The following is a 25,234-nucleotide window of genomic DNA, read 5'->3' on the forward strand; positions in this document are numbered from 1 at the left end:
AATGTAGTTTTGTTCAAAAAAGCTCATCATTTATGTCCAAAAATCTCCGTCTCGTTAGCACATGATGTAAACCAGCCGGACTTCTCGTCATGAACGAGGGGAAAAAATATATTTCCGTTCGTTCAAACATGTCAAACGTTGTATAGCATAAATCATTAGGGCCTTTTTTAACCAGAACATGAATAATATTCAAGGTGGACGAATGCATACTCTTTTATAACGTATTGGAACGAGGGTACCCAACATGAACTCGCGCGCCAGGTGTCTAATGGGACATCATCGTTCCATGGCTCTTGTTCGGTCAGATCTCCCTCCAGAAGACTCAAAACACTTTGTAAAGGCTGGTGACATCTAGTGGAAGCAATAGGAAGTGCCAAAATATTCCTAAGCCCCTGTGTTTTTCAATGGGATAGGTTTAAAGTCAATACAACACATCAGGTATCCACTTCCTGTCAGAAAATGTCTCAGGGTTTTGCCTGCCAAATGAGTTCTGTTATACTCACAGACACCATTCAAACAGTTTTAGAAACTTTAGAGTGTTTTCTATCCACATATAATAAGTATATGCATATTCTAGTTACTGGGTAGGATTAGTAACCAGATTAAATTGGGTAAAATTTTTTTATCCAGACGTGCAAATGCTGCCCCCTAGACCCAACAGGTTAATGGTCCGTTTTCTCGTCCTTGTTCTGAAAGGGGGTCTTCTGAGTACAGTCAGCCGTGTAACTGACCATACTCAGGAATGAAAGCATTGTAAACATGATTCCTTGGAGAGTGGTAACCAGGTGGTCCTGCTTGAATTCACCCTCTTAGACACAGCTACTCATCCGTAGCATAGATTGTTAAACGGTTCCTTTGTCTTCTTCAACCTCGTGTTGCATTTTGGGGTTGCGACTAACTGTCAGGTGTGTGTGTACTGGTAGTGAAGTCAGGTGCAGGAGAGCAGAGAGTTATGAACAGGCGCACACTTTATTGAGGCAGGAGAAACCAACAGACGAACGCAACTGCGTCAAAACCTCCAGCCCATAGGCAAAAGTGCAAAAACGCGCAAAAAACAGTCACAATAATTTATGTTTAACAAAAGGAGGAATAGGAGGAATAAATACATGCAGTGTGATTGGGGAATGAAAACCAGGTGTGCAGGGAACAAGACTAAACAAATGGATCAATGAAAAAAAATGGAGCGGCGATGGCTAGAAAGCCGGTGACATCGACCGCCGCCCGAACAAGGAGAGGAGTCGACTTCGGCAGAAGTCGTGACACTAACTAGGACATTGGCTGCAGCGCGTGGTCACCTAGTCTGAATGTAAATTCTTAACACATGTTTTATACCCTCGGGTCAGAAAGGGGCGTTTCCGTCTTTATGGCAAGTTCTCTGGGCGTAACTAGTTACAAGGCTTGGTCTGGATTTTACTCTGATCCAATTTAGACAACTAACTTCACATTTCATCTTTACAAAAACATTCTCTTTGATCTGGAAATTTTCCACACAACGTACAGTATGCAAACATCAGGTACATATTAGGAAAATTCTTCAAGTTACAATGTTTTCGTTATAGCATCGTCATTCAACTTTTAATCACATAACAAAAACGACATTCATTTTCATATTCCATCTATCGTCATTAACACCATTTTGGCTGATGAAACATATTGTCCCAAAGTCCATTTATTGCAATATACTGTTCTGTGGTAGGTTCTCCGTAGCCCCATCATACATTCCATTCCTCCACACTGAGAGGACAAAGGGATTTTATCTGCTGCTTTAAGATTTACAATGGGCTGGAGGTGTCATAAACCCCCCCCCACCTCCATACCTCTCAATCTCAATCCTGCTGGAGGGTGTGATTGATGTCTCTATCATGGGTTCTCAATCCTGGTCCTTGGGACCCAAAGGGCTGCACATTTTTGTTTTTGCCCTAGCACTACACTGCTGATTCAAATGATCGACTCATCATGAGGCTTTGAATCAGGTTGGTAGTGCTCGAGCAAAAATAAAAATGTGCACCCCTTTTGGTCCCCAGGACCAGGTTTCAGAACCACTGCTCTGTAGGATTGTGGTCCACGGTAACCTGACACGAACAGGCCAGTCATGACAGTCCCCCTCTGGTGGGTTCAACTTGGAAGGATTCTGCATGTTGCAACCCACCATAAGAATGATCATCGGATGTCCTGGTTTGTGAATCATCGTAAACCTTCCAGGTTTACCCTGGTAGGATTTCTGCAAGCTGCAGATCACCACCAGAATGGACATGGGAAGTCCGGCAGTGACTGTGCATTCCTGCCCGTCGTCCGGTTGTCCCGGCTAGTGGATCTAGGCAGTAAATTGGTCAGACGTTAAAAACAGATAACAATAATGCAATACATCATTACATTTCTTCCCCAAATGAGTGGCGTTGTGGCACTAACTGGTGGTTGTATGTGGAACTTGTCTGTTACGAATCCCTTTGGCCCAGCAGTCTAGGGGGGGATGGATACGAGACCCGTAACATAAATCATGCAAATTATAATAGTGACAAGTAACAGTGAGAACAAAAACCACAGACAACTGAAATCTACCGTCAAACACTCAGGGTTTATTTTAAACACACGGTAAAGGGGTGTGAGAAAAGGGACCCAAACAAAGAAACAATAATCCAAAACACCCCTAAACTAGACTAGCCTACTTCAAGAACAGCTAGCTAACTAACCAAAAATACAGTGGGTGGTCCGCCCAGTTCTAACTAGGGTACTTAGACAAAGTATTCCTACGGGTAATGTATGCCCATGGGCGACTTGTCTTGGTACCCCCTTTTCCCACCAAACAAACAGTCAAACAACAAAACTCACAGGATAACCTGGACAAATGTGACATGTAGTTGAGTGAGTGAGTGAGTGAGAGAGAGAAGCAGCTAGAGAGAGAGATTGAACACACAGAGAGAGAGAGAGAGAGAGAGAGAGAGAGAGAGAAAGCAGCTAGAGAGAGAGATTGAACACACAGAGAGAGAGAGTAAGAAGAAGCAGCTAGAGAGAGAGATTGAACACAGAGAGAGAGAGAGAGATTGAACACAGAGAGTAAGAAGAAGCAGCTAGAGAGAGAGAGATTGAACACAGAGAGTAAGAAGAAGCAGCTAGAGAGAGAGAGAGAGAGAGAGAGAGAGAGAGAGATTGAACACAGAGAGTAAGAAGAAGCAGCTAGAGAGAGAGAGAGATTGAACACAGAGAGTAAGAAGAAGCAGCTAGAGAGAGAGCAACTGACTGGGGTTTTTAAACCAAGGGAAAGGGGCTGTGATTGGGTGAGGGAAGCGGAGCAGGTGTCTTCTGTTTGGGGACTGATTGATGACTGATTGGGGAGTGATGATTGTCACCTGTGAGGGGAGAAGGAGAGAGATACAAAACACACAGGATACATACAGGATACCTGTATCCGTAACATGTCTATGGCTCTATCACTTCCTAAATGTCAAAGGAAATGGAACAAAAATGTATTAAAAAACTAACAAAAGATATACAAAATATACCTACCACACCTCAATCATCTAATTTGGACTATGTTCTATACGTCCACGGTCTTGGCTAAATGACTCTATCATGGCATTGTCTCTAATGTCATATCTAGGGCAATCCTACTTGAAGGTGGGTAGTTAAGGCACTTGGAAAAACGGCACCCTGAATGACAAAGCTTACATTGGGGGCATTACAGGGCTGACCTAGTGAATTCGGCAGAGGAGGCTGGGGATGATGTGGATGGACCCCTGATGGGGTTTCAGGATCTATTGCCAACTTTTCAAAAATCGGGATAGTTTCCGTCCCACTGGTGATCCTAGTATAAGACCTCATTAGGTCTTCCATTGCACGTGTGTGCCTGTGTACGTTGTAGGTGCACAAACCAAGGGAAATAAGACCAAGGATCATGGTAACAGTCAGGATACTGTCCGCCACCGTCCAGGAGCGGGTGACAGACCACTCTTTTGGCTTGTAATCTGTCGGTTCAACTAAAAGTGCTTCATCCAGTACGCTAAGATCAACTGTCATTGGTCCCCATACTGGATTTGGTTTTGAATGGCTTGTGGTAACTCAAGGGAATGCTTAGCAAAAGCGTCATGCATTTCAAACTCTGTGTCTATCCTGTCGTCGGGAGTTGGCATAGAGCGAGGTCGTCTATGTAGATAATCACCCCCTCTGGTAGCTTAACAAAAACAGTCTGGTTGGGGAGGTTCAATTGGGTAGTTGAGTCATAGTGTTCGTAAGTCATAGTCACGGACGCGAACTGTGTGTCAACCAACCATTGATTCTCTACAACCTCCACTTGTGTGGTGGTGGCCCCATCCCTTGCTGTTAGTTTGGCTTTACAGCGTTCTTCGCTGGTGATAGGCTTAAGACCACAAAGACACTCAGTGTTATCCCTGATGAATGGTTTGCTAGGACAGAGGTAGAGTATGTCTTTGGTTAGAGTACACATTAACAGGTTAGGGGTGAGGTATAAATCTGGATTGTTTTCCTGATAAGCTACGACTGGGTGTGTAGCAATTTTTACGTGGGTACTGTCGTGCCAAAATCCTACATTTAGAACCATTTTCAATCTATAGTTATTCTCCAGTTCAACAACCGGCAGCGTCAGTAAAAATCCCACTTCATTACGATCAACATCAATGTTTATTGGGATTGCCGGCCCCAGACTGTAGGCCAAATGTGACTTTAATGGCCTTATCGTGGTTGTAGTAGCTGAGGTCAATATGTCGTGCACCATTGAGAGGGGGCACTAGATATGAGAGGATTCTATTCATGGCCACGTGGTCCATAAAAGAGCTACCTTCATGGAGAAAATCCTCCAATAACAATCGAACCAATTGGACATGGGCATAGTCATGGATCATGACCTCTACTAGCTTTCCTACAGACAGGAGGGTTTTGTTCAGGAGAGTAGCATGTGTGTTTACCACCAGAATAGTGTTTGGAAAGACTTTCCCACATGTTGCAACCTGAGTGCCTGTGCTTTCATCTGTTGCTGGATAAGTGGGATCTCTTCAGTAATCTCCCTAACATTTCTCTTAACTGTGGCTAGACTGACTGCGTTGATGGCAGTGATACCTAGGGCAAATGGTGACCCTACGCCTGCACCTATTAAGAGTAGCGCCCCGATGAATCGTTTTTCTGACCTGGGCTCTGCTAGTTCTGACTGGGTGACTGTGAACTTTTGGAGTAGGGCCAACATATGGGCAGTGTCTAGCTGGGCGTGCTTAACTGCCTAGGTGGTCCAGTCAGCCCCGGACCAACTCAAATGCGCCGCAGGTGGAATGTGTTGGCAGTACACGTTCTCTGCATCAGGACGGATGTACACCCTCTGTACACCCTCTCAAAATCTGGATCCTTACAAATCAGCAGGGCTAGACAATCTGGACCCTCTCTTTCTAAAATTATCCGCCCGAAATTGTTGCAACCCCTACTAATAGCCCTTTCGTAACGTCTGAGATCCCCAAAGATTGGAAAGCTGCCGCGGTCATCCCCCTCTTCAAAGGGGAGACACCTTAGACCCAAACTGTTATAGACCTATATCCATCCTGCCCTGCCTTTCTAAAATCTTTTAATTCATTGGAGAGTGGTAACCGGGTGGTCCTGCTTGAATTCACCCTCTAAGACACAGCTACTCATCCGTAGCATAGATTGTTAAATGGTTCCTTTGTCTTCTTCAACCTCGTTTTACGTTTTGGGGTTGCAACTAACTAGGACCTTGGCTGCAGCGGGTGTCCACCTAGTCTGAATGTAAATTCTTAATGTTAGGGACAGACGTTCCGCTAGCGGAACGCCTCACCATTATCCAATGGTATAGCGTGGCACGAAATACAAATACCTCAAAAATGCTATAACTTAAATTTCTCAAATATATGACTATTTTACACCATTTTAAAGACAAGACTCTCCTTTATCTAACCACATTGTCCGATTTCAAAAAGGCTTTACAGCGAAAGCAAAACATTAGATTATGTCAGGAGAGTACCCTCCCAAAAATAATCACACAGCCATTTTCAAAGCAAGCATATATGTCACAAAAACCAAAACCACAGCTAAATGCAGCACTAACCTTTGATGATCTTCATCAGATGACACTCCTAGGACATTATGTTATACAATACATGCATGTTTTGTTCAATCAAGTTCATATTTATATCAAAAAACAGCTTTTTACATTAACATGTGATGTTCAGAACTAGCATACCCACCGCAAACTTCCGGTGAATTTACTAAATTACTCAAGATAAACGTTCACAAAAAACATAATCATTATTTTAAGAATTATAGATACAGAACTCCTTTATGCAATCGCGGTGTCAGATTTTAAAATAGCTTTTCGGTGAAAGCACATTTTGCAATATTCTGAGTACATAGCCCGGCCATCATGGCTAGCTAATTTGACACCCACCAAGTTTGGCCCTCACCAAACTCAGATTTACTATAAGAAAAATTGGATTACCTTTGCTGTTCTTCGTCAGAATGCACTCCCAGGGACTTCTACTTCAACAAAAAATGTTGTTTTGGTTCGAAATAATCCATAGTTATATCCAAATAGCTCCGTTTTGTTAGTGCGTTGAGGTCACTATCCGAAGGGTGACGCGCGGGCGCATTTCGTGACAAAAAATGTCAAAATATTCCATTACCGTACTTCAAAGCATGTCAAACGCTGTTTAAAATAAATGTTTATGCTATTTTTCTCGTAAAATAGCAATAATATTCCAACCGGGCGACGTTGTATTCATTCAAACACTGAAAGAAAAACATGGAGTCGTCTCGTACACACGCACTCCAGTGTCATTGTTCTCAGCAGGACCACTCACAAAAACCCCTGCTGTTTTTCACCCAGAGACTGGAGAGCTCTCATTCCACTTTTTGGCGCCTTCCTAGAGCCAATGGAAGCCTTAGAAAATGTCACATTACAGCAGAGATGCTGTATTTTTGATAGAGATGCCTTAGAAGGAGAACAAATTGTCAGACAGGGCACTTCCTGTATAGAATCTTCTCAGGTTTTGGCCTGCCATATGAGTTCTGTTATACTCACAGACACCATTCAAACGGTTTTAGAAACTTTAGAGTGTTTTCTATCCAAATCTACTAATTATATGCATATTCTAGTTTCTGGGCAGGAGTAGTAACCAGATTAAATCGGGTACGTTTTTTATCCGGCCGTGAAAATACTGCCCCCTGTCCCAAACAGGTTAACTCACATGTTTTATACCCTCGGGTCAGAAAGGGACGTTTCCATCTTTATGGCAAGTTCTCAGGGCGTAACTAGTTACGAGGCTTGGTCTGGATTTTACTCTGATCCAATTTAGACAACTAACTTCACATTTAATCTTTACAAAAACATTCTCTTTGATCTGGAAATGTTCCACACAACGTACAGTATGGAAAAATCAGGTACATATTAGGAAAATTCTTCAAGTTACAATCTTTTCGTTATAGCATCGTCATTCAACTTTTAATCACATAACAAAAACGACATTCATTTTCATATTCCATCTATCGTCATTACCACCATTTTGGCTGACGAAACATATTGTCCCAAAGTCCATTTATTGCAATATACTGTTCTGTGCTAGGTTCTCCGTAGCCCCATCATACATTCCATTCCTCCACACTGAGAGGACATAGGGATTTTATCTGCTGCCTTAAGATTTACAGTGAGGGAAAAAAGCATTTGATCCCCTGCTGATTTTGTACATTTGCCCACTGACAAAGAAATTATCAGTCTATAATTTTAATGGTATGTTTATTTGAACAGTGAGAGACTGAATAACAACAAAAAAATCCAGAAAAACGCATGTCAAAAATGTTATAAATTGATTTGCATTTTAAGGAGGGAAATAAGTATTTGACCCCCTCTCAATCAGAAAGATTTCTGGCTCCCAGGTGTCTTTTATACAGGTAACGAGCTGAGATTAGGAGCACACTCTTAAAGGGAGTGCTCCTAATCTCACCTTGTTACCTGTTACCTGTCCACAGAAGCAATCAATCAATCAGATTCCAAACTCTCCACCATGGCCACGACCAAAGAGCTCTCCAAGGATGTCAGGGACAAGATTGTGGACCTTCACAAGGCTGGAATGGGCTAAAAGACCATCGCCAAGCAGCTTGGTGAGAAGGTGACAACAGTTGGTGCGATTATTCGCAAATGGACACAAAAGAACTGTCAATCTCCCTCGGCCTGGGGCTCCATGCAAGATCTCACCTCGTGGAGTTGCAATGATCATGAGAACGGTGAGGAATCAGCCCAGAACTACACGGGAGGATCTTGTCAATATTCTCAAGGCAGCTGGGACCATAGTCACCAAGAAAACAATTGGTAAACACCAAGCCGTGAAGGACTGAAATCCTGCAGCGCCCGCAAGGTCCCCCTTCTCAAGAAAGCACATATACATGCCCGTCTGAAGTTTGCCAATGAACATCTGAATGATTCAGAGGACAACTGGGTGAAAGTGTTGTGGTCAGATGAGACCAAAATGGAGCTCTTTGGCATCAACTCAACTCGCCGTGTTTGGAGGAGGAGGAATGCTGCCTATGACCCCAAGAACACCATCCCCACCAAACATGGAGGTGGAAACATTATGCTTTGGGGGTGTTTTTCTGCTAAGGGGACAGGACAACTTCACCGCATCAAAGGGACGATAGACGGGGCCATGTACCGTCAAATCTTGGGTGAGAACCTCCTTCCCTCAGCCAGGGCATTGAAAATGGGTCGTGGATGGGTATTCCAGCATGACAAGGACCCAAAACACATGGCCAAGGTAACAAAGGAGTGGCTCAAGAAGAAGCACATTAAGGTCCTGGAGTGGCCTAGCCAGTCTCCAGACCTTAATCCCATAGAAAATCTGTGGAGGGAGCTGAAGGTTCGAGTTGCCAAACATCAGCCTCGAAACCTTAATGACTTGGAGAAGATCTGCAAAGAGGAGTGGGACAAAATCCCTCCTGAGATGTGTGCAAACCTGGTGGCCAACTACAAGAAATGTCTGACCTCTGTGATTGCTAACAAGGGTTTTGCCACCAAGTACTAAGTCAGAGGGGTCAAATTTGCAGAGGGGTCAAATACTTATTTCCCTCATAAAAATGCAAATCATTTTTTTCTGGATTTTTTTGTTGTTATTCTGTCTCTCACTGTTCAAATAAACCTACCATTAAAATTATAGACTGATCATTTCTTTGTCAGTGGGCAAACGTACAAAATCAGCAGGGGATCAAATACTTTTTTCCCTCACTGTAAAATGGGCTGAAGGTGTCATAAACCCCCCCACCTCCATACCTCTCGATCTCTCCCCCGCTGGTGGGTGTGAGAGATGTCTCTGTCGGATTGTGGTCCACGGTAACCTGACCCAAACAGGCAGTGATGACACATAGGACCAAGCAAGCAATGCGATGTAAAATGTAGGCTTACACAGAGCAATTATAGTATTTCAAAAGGCTAGCATGTTAGGTGCTAAAACATTTTGGCACTACCTAAACTGCAGCTCTAAGGTGTACAAAAGGCTTGTGGTTTGGAAGGTACACTTTCTGCTGGAACGGGTTGCCAACACAGTGGACTGTGGGAAAGGCAGTACCACCAAGAGAACAACAAACGGGAGAACAACAAAGGACATTTTAACAACACTATTTTCAGTCAAGTCATTCTCTGTAAACATTCTGAGCTCAGTTCTTGACAGATTTGAGCTCCAGTCCAGTGAATGGGTTTTTGGAGGGTCTTTAGCTGTGAGCCTTGCGTGGACCCAATGCTGTCTGTACACCATGGTTTGCCAAGCCACATGGGTGTTATGTTTGTTCCTTGTATAATTGGATAATGACAAGACTGTAGAGGATTTTACATGGGTTCTGTTGGATAGAAACAATGGCAATACATCCAAGTCTTCTGCCCTCAATCTGCCTGTTCCCTCCGCGGTCTTAGCTGTTCACTTGCAGTATGGTAACCTCTTTTTTTCTCTCTCTTCCTCTCTCTTTTTCTTTGCAGGCTGTTGAAACCAACCTGGCTTCCAAGGACAGTCACTGGGTGTTTGTCAATGAGGTAGGCAAAGACAAGAGTATTTATGTTAATGCTGCTTTTAAATCTCTCTCTATCGCTGTCTGGCCCCCTCTTTGCTTCTTTTCCCTCTCTCTCTCTCTTTACTCCTCCTAACTACTATCTTTGCCCTCCCTCTATATACCCACAACAACAAAAACAGTGAGTTGATGATTAAGGGAACGTCCTTTAGACATCTCTTAGCTCAGTAGTCACCCACAGTGACTGAAGTTCAGTAGCACCTTGCAATGTGTGTCTTATAATGTTCAGTCACTGCACACTGAGCTCTAACAAAAGGAATGTTCATTGTTTGATGCAACGCATTACAAGCATTGCCAAGTGGTTAATTAAGGATGCCTGAGCGTTTCCTCTTTGGCTGTTTACATTTCAATATGCCTGATTCTCCCACATCCACTTAAGCATTTGCAGTTCTGGAAAAACAATTCTCATTTTATGAATTATGAATTCAAAACTGTCATCCCTTGCTTAATTCACCGGTGTTGTCGCTCTGCCAGTTGCAAATTAAGAATTTAAATTCCAGAAAGATCTGTTTTAACAGTTTTGGTACCGCAATCCACTTATTTAAATATGCCACCATACAGAGTGTAGGTGTGTGTCCCAAATAGCAGTATTTTCCCTATATAGTATACTACTTTTTACCAGAGCCCAATGGGAATAGGATGTAATTTTTATGACGCAGCCTAGGTCTTTGCCATAGACATAGTCTGGGTCTCTGGACCATTAGCATTACATTTACATTACATTTAAGTCATTTAGCATTTAGCATTAGCATGCCACACTTGTTTTTCAGTATTGGCTGAAAGACCGAGACCGGGAGGGGGCGAGGGGGCCGAGACCGAGTCAAGACCGAGACCGAGTCAAGACCAAGACCAGAACAACGCAAATCTAATCTAGTATTTCTGTGTTCATATTACAGAAGAACATATGGATTCTTTATACATTCAGAATGGTGACATAATGCATGCTGAGAGAAAATAAAGCGCCACTCTAAAAATGATCGCTAACCCAAATGGGTCTCTAAATAATAGATAAAAATACAAAATATATAATAACTTCCTCGATCTGCCCTTACTAATATACTGCACCAAAATACCCTAGTTTCAGACTCCTAATTATCCTTACACCTCTGAAGACTCTCGCGACTTCCATGCCAGTCGTAAGAACTTAGGTGTTTTATCTCTGAACACTCAAAAGCTGGTTTCTCCACCAACTGTTGGATAACGGGAACCATGGGGTGTTAACAAGACTAAGGTGGAAACTAGAGATCCTGACTGCCAATGTGTTCAGCCTGAGACATGCCATTTCGATATCCTGATGCTCACACCTCACCATTGTTACAGGCCCCTCCTTTCCCTTACTTTGTCACAGACACCCCCCCCCCATAAAATAGAAGTGTTCAAAAATCAAATGGTAAAACATAACATCTCTAATTAAATAAAACATGATAAAAACAAGTATTCAAGATGAGCCAAGACATAAGTACAATTAAAAAAATATATACAATTGCACGATAATGCCCCCCCCCCCCAAAAAAGAAGAAGTGTTCAAATAGACAAACAAATGATAAAATACAACATCTCTAATGAAACCCTGTTTTTAACTAGGCAAGTCAGTTAAGAATAAATTCTTATTTACAATGCCGGCCTACACGTGCCGCCCTATGGGACTCCCAATTACGGACAGATGTGATACAGCTTGGGCTCGAACCATGGACTGTAGGGACGCCCCTTGCACTTACTTTCATAAGTAAACAAATATATTCAAAACCCCGTTCCAAAAAAAGGGTTAGGGACAATTTTTTTTTTTAATTGCAAGCTCTCCTCAACAATGCCATAAACATTTATAAAAACATACACAATATGTAATAAGGAGTCGTAAAAAGAAGAGGGTAATGTTCTGTATATACAGTTGAAGTCGGAAGTTTACATACACCTTAGCCAAATACATTTAAACTCAGTTTTTGCAATTTCTGACATTTAATCCTAGTAAAAATTACCTGTTTTAGGGCAGTTAGGATCACCGCTTTATTTTAAGAATGTGAAATGTCAGAGGTTTTTTTTCACCTTTATTTAACCAGGTAGGCAAGTTGAGAACACGTTCACATTTACAATTGCGACCTGGCCAAGATAAAGCAAAGCAATTCGACACATACAACAACACAGAGTTACACATGGAGTAAAATAAGTCTATATACAATGTGAGCAAATGAGGTGAGATAAGGGAGGTAAAGGCAAAAAAGGCCATGGTGGCAAAGTAAATACAATATAGCAAGTAAAACACTGGAATGGTAGATTTGTAGTGGAAGAAAGTGCAAAGTAGAAATAGAAATAATGGGGTGCAAAGGAGCAAAATAAATAAATAAATAAAGTATGGGAAGAGTTAGTTGTTTGGGCTAAATTATAGATGGGCTATGTACAGGTGCAGTGATCTGTGAGCTGCTCTGACAGTTGGTATTTAAAGCTAGTGATGGGGAAAAGTGTTTCCAGTTTGAGATTTTTGTAGAGAACTGGAAGGAGAGATGGCCAAAGGAGGAATTGGCTTTGGGGGTGACCAGAGTGATATACCTGTTGCAGCGCGTGCTATAGGTTGGTGCTGCTACGGTGACCAATGAGCTGAGATAAGGGGGCACTTTACCTAGCAGGGTCTTGTAGATGACCTGGAGCCAGTGGCTTTGGCGACGAGTATGAAGCGAGGGCCAGCCAACGAGAGCGTACAGGTCGCAGTGGCGGGTAGTATATGGGGCTTTGGTGACAAAACAGATGGCACTGTGATAGACTGCATCCAGTTTATTGAGTAGGGTATTGGAGGCTATTTTGTAAATTACATCGCCGAAGTTGAGGATCGGTAGGATGGTCAGTTTTACGAGGGTATGTTTGGCAGCATGAGTGAAGGATGCTTTGTTGCGAATAGGAAGCCAATTCTAGATTTAACTTTGGATTGGAGATGTTTGATGTGAGTCTGGAAGGAGAGCTTACAGTCTAACCAGACACCTAGGTATTTGTAGTTGTCCACATATTCTAAGTAAGAACCGTCCAGAGTAGTGATGCTGGATGGGCGGGCAGGTGCAGGCAGCGATCGGTTGAAGAGCATGCATTTAGTTTTACTTGTATTTAAGAGCAGTTGGAGGCCACGGAAGGAGAGTTGTATTACATTTACATTACATTTACATTTAAGTCATTTAGCAGACGCTCTTATCCAGAGAGACTTACAAATTGGTGCATTCACCTTATGATATCCAGTGGAACAACCACTTTACAATAGTGCATCTAAATCTTTTAAGGGGGGGGGTTAGAAGGATTACTTTATCCTATCCTAGGTATTCCTTAAAGAGGTGGGGTTTCAGGTGTCTCCGGAAGGTGGTGATTGACTCCGCTGTCCTGGCGTCGTGAGGGAGCTCGTTCCACCATTGGGGTGCCAGAGCAGCGAACAGTTTTGACTGGGCTGAGCGGGAACTGTGCTTCCTCAGAGGTAGGGGGGCCAGCAGGCCAGAGGTGGATGAACGCAGTACCCTTGTTTGGGTGTAGGGCCTGATCAGAGCCTGAAGGTATGGAGGTGCCGTTCCCTTCACAGCTCCGTAGGCAATCACCATGGTCTTGTAGAGAATGCGAGCTTCAACTGGAAGCCAGTGGAGAGAGCGGAGGAGCGGGGTGACATGAGAGAACTTGGGAAGGTTGAACACCAGACGGGCTGCGGCGTTCTGGATGAGTTGTAGGGGTTTAATGGCACAGGCAGGGAGCCCAGCCAACAGCGAGTTGCAGTAATCCAGACGGGAGATGGCAAGTGCCTGGATTAGGACCTGCGCCGCTTCCTGTGTGAGGCAGGGTCGTACTCTGCGAATGTTGTAGAGCATGAACCTACAGGATCGGGTCACCGCCTTGATGTTAGTGGAGAACGACAGGGTGTTGTCCAGGATCACGCCAAGGTTCTTAGCACTCTGGGAGGAGGACACAAGGGAGTTGTCAACCGTGATGGCGAGATCATGGAACGGGCAGTCCTTCCCCGGGAGGAAGAGCAGCTCCGTCTTGCTGAGGTTCAGCTTGAGCTGGTGATCTGTCATCCACACTGATATGTCTGACAGACATGCAGAGATGCGATTCGCCGCCTGGTTATCAGAAGGGGGAAAGGAGAAGATTAATTGTGTGTCGTCTGCATAGCAATGATAGGAGAGACCATGTGAGGATATGACAGAGCCAAGTGACTTGGTGTATAGCGAGAATAGGAGAGGGCCTAGAACAGAGCCCTGGGGGACACCAGTGGTGAGAGCGCATGGTGCGGAGACAGATTCTCGCCACGCCACCTGGTAGGAGCGACCTGTCAGGTAGGACGTAATCCAAGCGTGGGCCGCGCCGGAGATGCCCAACTCGGAGAGGGTGGAGAGGAGGATCTGATGGTTCACAGTATCAAAGGCAGCAGATAGGTCTAGAAGGATGAGAGCAGAGGAGAGAGAGTCAGCTTTAGCAGTGCGGAGAGCCTCCGTGACACAGAGAAGAGCAGTCTCAGTTGAATGCCCAGTCTTGAAACCTGACTGATTAGGATCAAGAAGGTCATTCTGAGAGAGATAGCAGGAGAGCTGGCCAAGGACGGCACGTTCAAGAGTTTTGGAGAGAAAAGAAAGAAGGGATACTGGTCTGTAGTTGTTGACATCGGAGGGATCGAGTGTAGGTTTTTTCAGAAGGGGTACAACTCTCGCTCTCTTGAAGACGGAAGGGACGTAGCCAGCGGTCAAGGATGAGTTGATGAGCGAGGTGAGGAAGGGGAGAAGGTCTCCGGAAATGGTCTGGAGAAGAGAGGAGGGGATAGGGTCAAGTGGGCAGGTTGTTGGGCGGCCGGCCGTCACAAGACGCGAGATTTCATCTGGAGAGAGAGGGGAGAAAGAGGTCAAAGCACAGGGTAGGGCAGTGTGAGCAGGACCAGCGGTGTCGTTTGACTTAGCAAACGAGGATCGGATATCGTCAACCTTCTTTTCAAAATGGTTGATGAAGTCATCCGCAGAGAGGGAGGAGGGGGGGGAGGGGGAGGAGGATTCAGGAGGGAGGAGAAGGTAGCAAAGAGCTTCCTAGGGTTAGAGGCAGATGCTTGGAATTTAGAGTGGTAGAAAGTGGCTTTAGCAGCAGAGACAGAAGAGGAGAATGTAGAGAGGAGGGAGTGAAAGGATGCCAGGTCTGCAGGGAGGCGAGTTTTCCTCCATTTCCGCTCGGCTGCCCGGAGCCCTGTTCTGTGAGCTCGTAGTGAGTCGTCGAGCCACGGAGCAGGAGAGGAGGACCGAGCCGGCCTGGAGGATAGGGGACAGAGAAAATCAAAGGATGCAGAAAGGGAGGAGAGGAGGGTTGAGGAGGCAGAATCAGGAGATAGGTTGGAGAAGGTTTGAGCAGAGGGAAGAGATGATAGGATGGAAGAGGAGAGAGTAGCGGGAGAGAGAGAGCAAAGGTTGGGACGGCGCAATACCATCCGAGTAGGGGCAGAGTGAGAAGTGTTGGATGAGAGCAAGAGGGAAAAGGATACAAGGTAGTGGTCGGAGATTTGGAGGGGAGTTGCAATGAGATTAGTGGAAGAACAGCATCTAGTAAAGATGAGGTCAAGCGTATTGCCTGCCTTGTGAGTAGGGGGGGAAGGTGAGAGGGTGAGGTCAAAAGAGGAGAGGAGTGGAAAGAAGGAGGCAGAGAGGAATGAGTCAAAGGTAGACGTGGGGAGGTTAAAGTCACCCAGAACTGTGAGAGGTGAGCCATCCTCAGGAAAGGAACTTATCAAGGCGTCAAGCTCATTGATGAACTCTCCAAGGGAACCTGGAGGGCGATAATTGATAAGGATGTTAAGCTTGAAAGGGCTGGTAACTGTGACAGCATGGAATTCAAATGAGGAGATAGACAGATGGGTCAGGGGAGAAAGAGAGAATGTCCACTTGGGAGAGATGAGGATTCCAGTGCCACCACCCCGCTGGCTCGATGCTCTAGGGGTATGTGAGAACACGTGGGCAGACGAAGAGAGAGCAGTAGGAGTAGCAGTGTTATCTGTGGTAATCCATGTTTCCGTCAGCGCCAGGAAGTCTAGGGACTGGAGGGTAGCATAGGCTGAGATGAACTCAGCCTTGTTGGCTGCAGACCGGCAGTTCCAGAGGCTGCCGGAGACCTGGAACTCCACGTGGGTCGTGCGCGCTGGGACCACCAGGTTAGAGTGGCAGCGGCCACACGGTGTGAAGCGTTTGTATGGCCTGTGCAGAGAGGAGAGAACAGGGATAGACAGACACATAGTTGACAAGCTACAGAAGTGTTGTTTCTTGTATTATTGTCTCTTCTGTCTTTAGAGAACTGTTTCACTTTGATATCCTTTTTCTTCTGTCCTGATTTTCTCTTTCTTTTCTTCTGTTAACTAGATATTCTTTGTTGTTCTTCGTTAGCTAGCTAGCTTCTTCCAAAAGAGTCCCTAGCAACTGCTTAGCAACTGGTAAACAATTCAGCTAGCTAAGATAACTACAATCTTATGAAAAATAGTTATTTTTCAAAAGCCTATCTTCTTTGTTTGTTGCTTGTTTTTTCTCCTATTCAGTCTTGCAGTTTTCTTTTGCTTTTTTCCGATGTACTTCACTCTAAAAACCATGTAAATTTCAATATTTGTAGGAGCTCATTTTTCAGCTGCTGCTGCTCAAATTGGAGTTCCAGAACGGCATGGCATTGAAGCTCGTCTGGAGGGTTGTTAACAGTGTCCAAAGAAGGGCCAGAAGTATACAATAATAATAGTAGAGAGAATGATTTATTTCAGCTTTTATTTCTTTCATCACATTCCCAGAGGGTCAGAAGTTTACATACAGTCAATTAGTATTTGGTAGCATTGCCTTTAAATTGTTTAACTTGGGTCAAACGTTTTGGGAAGCCTTCCACAAGCTTCCCACAATAAGTTGGGTGAATTTTGGCCCATTCCTCCTGACAGAGCTGGTGTAACAGAGTCAGGTTTGTAGGCCTCCTTGCTCGCACACGCTTTTTCAGTTCTGCCAACAAATTTTCTTTGGGATTGAGGTCAGGGCTTTGTGATGGCCACTCCAATACCTTGACTTTGTTGTCCTTAAGCCATTTTGCCACAACTTTGGAAGTATGCTTAGGGTCATTGTCCATTTGGAAGACCCATTTGCGACCAAACTTTAACTTCCTGACTGATGTCTTGAGATGTTGCTTCAATGTAGCCACATAATGTCCCTCTTCATGATGCCATCGATTTTGTGAAGTGCACCAGTCCCTCCTGCAGCAAAGCACCCCGACAACATGATGCTGCCACCCCCGTGCTTCATAGTGTTGGTGTTCTTCGGCTTGCAAGTCTCCCCCTTTTTCCTCCAAACATTACGATGGTCATTATGGCCAAACAGTTCTATTTTTGTTTCATCATACCAGAAGACATTTCTCCAAAAAAGTATGACCTTTGTCCCCATGTGAAGTTGCAAACCGTAGTCTGGATTTTTATGGCGGTTTTGGAGCAGTGGCTTCTTCCTTGCTGAGCGGCCTTTCAGGTTATGACGATATTGGCCTCGTTTTACTGTGGATATAGATACTTTTGTACCTGTTTCTTCCAGCATCTTCACAAGGTCATTTGCTGTTGTTCTGGGATTGATTTGCACTTTTCGCATGAAAGTATGTTCATCTTTAGGAGACAGAACACATCTCCTTCCTGAGCGGTTTGACGGCTGCGTGGTCCCATGGTGTTTATATTTGCATACTATTGTTTGTACAAGATGAACGTGGTACCTTCAGGTGTTTGGAAATTGCTCCCAATGATGAACCAGACTTGTGGAGTTCTACAATTTTTTCTTTTTTTGTCTTGGCTGATTTCTTTTGATTTTCCAATGATGTCAAGCAAAGAGGCACTGAGTTTGTAGGTAGGCCTTGAAATACATCCACAGGTACACATCCAATTGACTCAAATGATGTCCATTAGCCTACCAGAAGCTTCTAAAGCCATTACATAATTTTCTGGAATTTTCCAAGCTGTTTAAAAGCACAGTCAACTTAGTGAATGTAAACTTCTGACCTACTGGAATTGTGATAAAGTGAATTATAAGTGAAATAATCTGTCTGTAAAAATTTTTGGAAAAATTGTTTGTGTTATGCACAAAGTAGATGTCCTAACTGACTTGCCAAAACTATAGTTTGTTAACAAGAAATTTGTGGAGTGGTTGAAAAACGAGTTGTAATGACTCCAACCTAAATGTATGTAAACTTCCGACTTCAACTGTAGGTAAGGGTGGGTGTTCTGTATTTACAGTGGCTTGCGAAAGTTTTCACCCCCCTTGGCATTTTTCCTATTTTGTTGCCTTACAACCTGTAATTAAAAGTGATTTTGGGGGGGGATTTGTATATTTGATTTACACAACATACCCACCAATTTGAAGATGCAAAGTATTTTTTATTATGAGACAAACAAGAAATTATACAAAAAAACAGAACTTGAGCATGCATAACTATCTCCCCCCCGTCCAAAGTCAGTACTTTGTAGAGCCACCTTTTGCAGTTATTACAGCTGCAAGTCTCTTGGGGTATGTCTCTATAAGCTTGGCACATCTAGCCAATGGGATTTTTTCCCATTTTTCAAGGCAAAACTGCTCCAGCTCCTTCAAGTTGGATGGGTTCTGCTGGTGTACAGCAATCTTTAAGTCATACCACATATTCTCAATTGGTTTGAGGTCTGGGCTTTGACTAGGCCTTTCCAAGAAATGTAAATGTTTCCACTAAGACCACTCGAGTGTTGCTTTAGCGGTATGCTTATGGTCATTTTCCTGCTGGAAGGTGAACCTCCATCCCAGTCTCAAATCTCTGGAAGACTGAAACAGGTTTCCCTCAAGAATTTCCCTGTATTTAGCGTCATCCATCATTCCTTCAATTCTGACCAGTTTCTCAGGCCCTGCCAATGAAAACATCCCCACAGCATGATGCTGCCACCACCATGCTTCACTGTGGGGATGGTGTTCTCGGGGTGATGAGAGGTGTTGGGTTTCCATATGTTTTTCGTGATGGCCAAAAAGCTCAATTTTAGTCTCATCTGACCTTCTTCCATATGTTTGGGGAGTCTCCCACATGCCTTTTGGCGAACACCAAACGTTTGCTTATATTTTCTTTAAGCAATGTTTTTTTCTGGACACTGTTCTGTAAAGCCCAGCTCTGTGGAGTGAATGGCTTAAAGTGGTCCTATGGACAGATACTCCAATCTCCGCTGTGGAGCTTTGCAGCTCCTTCAGGGTTATCTTTGGTCTCTTTGTTGCCTCTCTGATTAATGCCCTCCTTTACTGGTCCGTGAGTTTTTGTGGGTGGCCCTCTCTTAGCAGGTTTGTTGTGGTGCCATATTCTTTCTATTTTTTAATAATGGATTTAATGGTGATCCGTGGGATATTAAAAGTTTCGGACATTTTTTTATATCCCAACCCTAATCTGTATTTCTCCACAACTTTGTCCCTGACCTGTTTGGAGAGCTCCTTGGTCTCCATGGTGCTGCTTGCTTGGTGGTGCCCTTGCTTAGTGGTGTTGCAGACTCTGGGGCCTTTCAGAACAGGTGTATATATACTGAGATCATGTGACAGATCATGTGACACTTAGATTTCACACAGGTAGACTTTATTTAACTAATTATGTGACCTCTGAATGTAATTGGTTGCACCAGATCTTATTTAGGGGCTTCATAGTAAAGTGAGTGAATACATATGCACGCACCACCTTTCCATTTTTATTTTTTTAAAATGATTTTTTGCATTTCACTTCACCAATTTGGACTATTTTGTCTATGTCCATTCCATGAAATCCAAATAAAAATAAATTAAATTTCAGGTTGTAATGCAACAAAATAGGAAAAACTCCAAGGGGAATGAATACTTTTCCAAGGCACTGTAGGTAAGTGTTTGCTTCTCAAAAAGTCTCTTGAGAAGCAGGTGTGAAGAGTCAGTGAAAATAGTCTCTAAGGTAATTGTTTGTGTTCTATTGCACATGAGATGTTTTGGGTAGGGCTGCGGTAGACTTGGATGGTTGCTCCGGTTTTCATTCTGATTCCACTTTTAATTCCCATAAGCCCGCTTGGCCCTTCTTCTCCGGAATGCTGCTGCGATCAAGTCCTCAATCTCAGGGGAAGTTATTAAAAATGCCGACTGGCCAGAGCCTGTGAAATTACATAAGACAATAACTTATTTTGCCCAAAAATCTTACTGTCTTGAACACTGGAATCTCAAAGCTGAAAAAGAAAACACTAAAATCTGTGGAACAAGTCTAAACTTTTCAAAAAACTCAGTACTGTATTTAAAATGTATGGATTGGTTTACATTTATAAACTAACTTGTCTCTGGCGACACCGCCGTCACTTTTTTATGTCTTGTTTCTTTGCTCTGTCTGGGGTGTCCGACGACTTATGCCTCTCTCTTTCAGTCCAATACCGATTTGCATCTGAGGAGCCAGTGTGGTGTATTACACTGAATATAAATGCAACATGTAAAGTGTTGGCTGAAATGAAAGATCCTAGAAATGTTCCCTATGGACAAAAAGCTTATTTCTCTAATTTTGTGCACAAATTTGTTTAGTGACCATTTCTCCTTTGCCAAGATAATCCATCCACCTGACAGGGGTGGCATATCAAGAAGCAGATTAAACAGCATGATCATTACACAGGTGCATCTTGTGCTGGGGACAATAAAAGGCTACTCTAAAATGTGCAGTTTTGTCACACAACACAATGACACAGATGTCTCAGGTTTTGAGGGAGCATGTAATTGGCATGCTGAGTGCAGAAATGTCCACCAGAGCTGTTGCCAGATTATTGAATTTTAATTTCTCTACCATAAGCCACCTGCAATATCATTTTAGAGAATTTGGCAGTACGTCCAACCGGCCTCATATCCGCAGACCATGTGTAACCACGCCAGCCCAGAACCTCCACATCCGGCTTCTTCACCTGCGGGATAGTCTGAGACAAGCCACCCGGACAGCTGATGAAACTGAGGGTTTGCATAACCGAAGAATTACTGCACAAACTGTAAGAAATCGTCTCAGGGAAGCTCATCTGCGTCCTCGACGTACTGGGCAGATGGCCGGTGTGGGCGAGCGGTTTGCTGATCTCAAAGCTGTAAATAGAGTGCCCCATGGTGGCGGTGGGGTTATGGTATGGGCAGGCATAAGCTATGGACAATGAACACAATTGCATTTTATCTATGGAAATTTGAACGCACAGAGATACCGTGACGAGATCCTGCCCATTGTCATGCCATTCATCCGCCGCCATCACCTCATGTTTCAGCATGATAATGCACAGCTCCATGTTGCAAGGATCTGTACACAATTCCTGGAAGCTGAAAATGTCCCAGTTCTTCCATGGCCTGCATACTTAAGACATGTCACCCATTGAGCATGTTTGTGATGCTCTGGATCTTTGTGTATGACAACATGTTCCAGTTCCTGCCAACCCCTTTTTGGAGCTGGTGGAACCTGTGTGTGCTTGGGCTACCGTGAGCTTCATAGTTAGGTACCCTCTGAGCTGGCTTGGTGCGTGATTGTATGTCCCCATAGTATGTTATACAGAGTGACCGACTAAAGGGGAACATACAGTTATGAATATAACTACTGTTCCCTGCAGGAGGGAACAAGGTATAACATATTTTGTCCCTGCACCGTCAGGGAATTTGGGCTCGCTGAAGAGCGGTGCTAAATTGAGGAAATTCATGCAATCCCTGGTATTATAGCCAGGAAGGTGGGGCTTCCGAGGGCAGGTTTGACATCCATTGGCCTGTTGGCCATGATTTCAGTTTTCTTCAGGAGAATGTGATTGGTCGCTGACTCCCCATAGAATGTTATACCTCGTTCCCTCTTTCAGGGAACAGTAGTTATGTTCTTAACTGTACATTATAGGCCTACTAAATAAATGTTTGGAGTAGATTGCTTACTGAACTGAACTGGGGCGTGGTTTGAGGATAGACAAGGTGAAAGGGGATATTAAAACTTCTTTGGGATTGGTGTCCCTTCCACGGGATGGTTGAGCTAACGTAGGCTAATGTGATTAGCATGAGGTTGTAAGTAACAAGAACATTTCCCAGGACATAGACATTTCTGATATTGGCAGTAAGCTTAACAAGAATTTAACATGTGTAAAGATCCATGACCTACCAGAGCCGACTAATCAAGACTGGTCAAGCTATGTTTTTATCATGTCTTCTCAATACTAAGCTACTTCTTATCATTAAAGATATTTTGACTTAAATGTACACACTCGGGAACAGTCCATTTTAAACAGAGATAGTGAGTGCTCAACTTTCAAACAATTTCCCCCACTCTTCCCTGGTAGCTGCACAGAGCAAGTTGACATTTATTGGGATGAGTCTTGTCCTGGAGGCAGAGCTGAGAGATTTCCACTAGTTGGGCCTGCTGCAAAGTCAAAATTGGCTGTATATAGTAATAATTCAGTATTTAAGGTTAGGCATAAAGTTAGCAGTGGATATGAATGTACAGGTAACTGACAAAATCATGGAGACACTTCAGTGAATGAGGGATACAAAGTATATTGAAAGCAGGTGCTTCCACACAGATGTGGTTCCTGAGTAGGGCTGTGGCGGTTATGAAAATTTGTCAGCCAGTGATTGTCAAGCAAATAACTGCAGGTCTCCCTCGAGCGCCAGGGAGGGAGAGGGAGCAGGTGTGACACTGTTGTAAAGAGGAACAATGTGCTTAATATTAGGAAAGTTGATAAATAAGTACAGTAGGCCTAGACTATAGAAAGTGAATGGGATCCTCCTCTTTTTAATAGAGGCCATCACTCTGTTTTCTGACGCAATTGCAAAGCCTAAAAGAAATGTTGCGCAACATGAGCTCATGAGCTCTCATGAAGTGTTTGATTAGATTTTCGATCACATTTGCATTGATGTCATAGTGATTAGAGGGACAATAGAGTGCTGAGTACCAGGCAGTTAGCAAGTTTGGTAGGCTGCTAATGACCAGCTGCAGCACAAGAAATTGGAGAAGCCTAATTACCCTAAACGGTCACGTATAATTTGACTGCCTTCATGACTCGCATCCTCTGGTGTGGCGGTAATACGGTCATGTAACAGCACTATTCCAGAGTAAATTAAGCAATTAACATCATATCATGCTTAAGGTCATGTATAAAAATGCTGGACAGGACATTATTTTGCCTACCATGTCTATGCCCCCATAGGATGACAATGCCCCCATCCACAGGGCACGAGTGGTCACTGAATGGTTTGATGAGCATGAATACGATATAAACCATATACCATGGCCATCTCAGTCACCAGATCTAAACCCAATTCAACACTAATGGGAGATTCTGTAGCGGTGCCTGAGACAGCATTTTCCACCACCATCAATAAAACACCAAATTATAGAATTTCTCGTGGAAGAATGGTGTCACATCCTTCCAATAGTGTTCCAGACACTAGAATCTATGCCAAGGTGGGTTGAAGCTGGTCTGGCTCGTAGTGGTCCAATGCCCTCTTAAGACACTTTATGTTAGTGTTTCCTTTATTTTGTCAGTTACCTGTATTAAGAAAGGACTGTGGATGATTGGCCTGACAAAACCATTTTTAGAAGCTGACTGAATGTTTTTTTTATTCCGCTGGGCTCGGCAGGTCTCAGGAAGAAATTACGATTACTCATTGTCCAAGACCGAGTCAAGACCGAGTAAAAATGTATCTGACACCGAGACAAGACACTCAATTTGTGGTCTCGAGACCGGACTCGAGACACACTGCCTACGGGTTGTTTCAATATACATATATATACAGTGCATTCGGAAAGTATTCAGACCCCTTGACTTTTTCCACATGTTGTTACGTTACAGCCTTATTCAAAAATGTATTAAATAAATAAAATGCTATTGTTAAATATGGAGACCCTGCATGCATCATTTGCTTTGAACATCATCAGGCATAATATTTGTTGCTAATATAGAAATGTGTTTAATTAGTGCAAGCTTAGATTTTCTTTCCTGCAGATGTCATTTGTTTAATAATTACATTTGATATCAGTCAAAATTAATAAGAACAACTATTCTAAATAATATGTTTCTGAGAAAAGCGTTATGATATGGATCTTCTTTAAAGAGAGATCAGAAGTTTGTGTGACTCAGATTTTCCAGAGTTGTGTAGAATCACGCAGGGGAGCAATTTTTTACATTCAGCATCACACCATCAAGTAAAATGTAGTATTCTATCTTACAAAGATATCTACATATATTTCAGGATGTTGTATATCCTGGAAATAATCAGAATTCATGTAAACTGTATGAGATATTACCATTAGGTTTTTAAAACCACAATTCAACAAAATCACAATCTCTTTTTGTCTTGTAATAATTTTAAGCATATTTTAACACAGGCTTAAGACCTAACAAACACTTTGTACTTTTTTGTAACACTTTTTACAAAGGCACGGCCCTGTTGTTACTTCATATCTCAGCAATAATGCCTTGCATTATGCCTGGGAAGAAAGCACTTCAATTTGCTCAACTTGCCATGGCTCAACCATTGGCTCAACTTACACTAGTTCAAACATTTAGACTATTAGCCCACACAGCTACAATGATGAACTTTCATGCTAGGTTTAAGACCTCATATTGAAGCTCATAGAGACCCCAATTGATGTATAAAACAGTCTAAAAATTATCTACTTTGGTTTAGACACAAGCATCATGAAACCCCTAACCTCTAAATTCATTTTACTTAGTGAAAATCCAATTTTTGGACATAACTTGCTTAGCACGTTGTCCATGTTGTTTCTTCCTCCATGAAAAGATTACCTCTTCTGAAATTTTTGGTCAAATTTTTAATTTTGTGTACTTTTTCCTAGAAGAAAAGGTGGCTCAGGTTACCCCTTAGGCACAACTTACCCCACTCCCCCCTAATGTGTGTAGTGTGCACTGTTAATACTTTAGGTTAAAAAATTGTTGCTTTTGAGGCTGCTTGTTAAAAACAATTTCTAATTTTTCTGTCAGAACCAGCAAATCGTTTGTCATTGTAATATTAGCCTGCAATGTATTGCAATTGATGGTTCCAGTACCACCATAAGGCACTTTCACACTGTGTAGCTAGCTTGTCCTAGCTGAGACACTCTAACCTTGGTGTTGTACTACCAGACAGATCCTCCAGAACAATGCTGTAGCTTTACATCACTTATTCATCTGCTACAGGGGCTGCAACGGCCCAGGCCAAGATCAACACTACTCTGTCTA

At 43.3% G+C, this 25,234-nt stretch overlaps 1 protein-coding gene across 2 annotated transcripts in view; it reads left to right on the plus strand.

The window, feature by feature from the left end:
• The window catches only part of LOC106589364 (glutamate receptor ionotropic, delta-1), a 453,450-nt gene that overhangs the window by 341,630 nt on the left and 86,586 nt on the right, over positions 1–25,234 (plus strand). For both annotated transcript variants that reach the window (XM_014179241.2, XM_014179240.2), the window contains exon 5: positions 9,971–10,024. In XM_014179241.2, the coding sequence (XP_014034716.1) occupies positions 9,971–10,024 (54 nt within the window). The remainder of the gene's footprint in view (positions 1–9,970; positions 10,025–25,234) is intronic.

This window comes from Salmo salar, chromosome ssa28 (genome assembly GCF_905237065.1).
Source record: "Salmo salar chromosome ssa28, Ssal_v3.1, whole genome shotgun sequence".
NCBI lineage: Eukaryota > Metazoa > Chordata > Actinopteri > Salmoniformes > Salmonidae > Salmo > Salmo salar.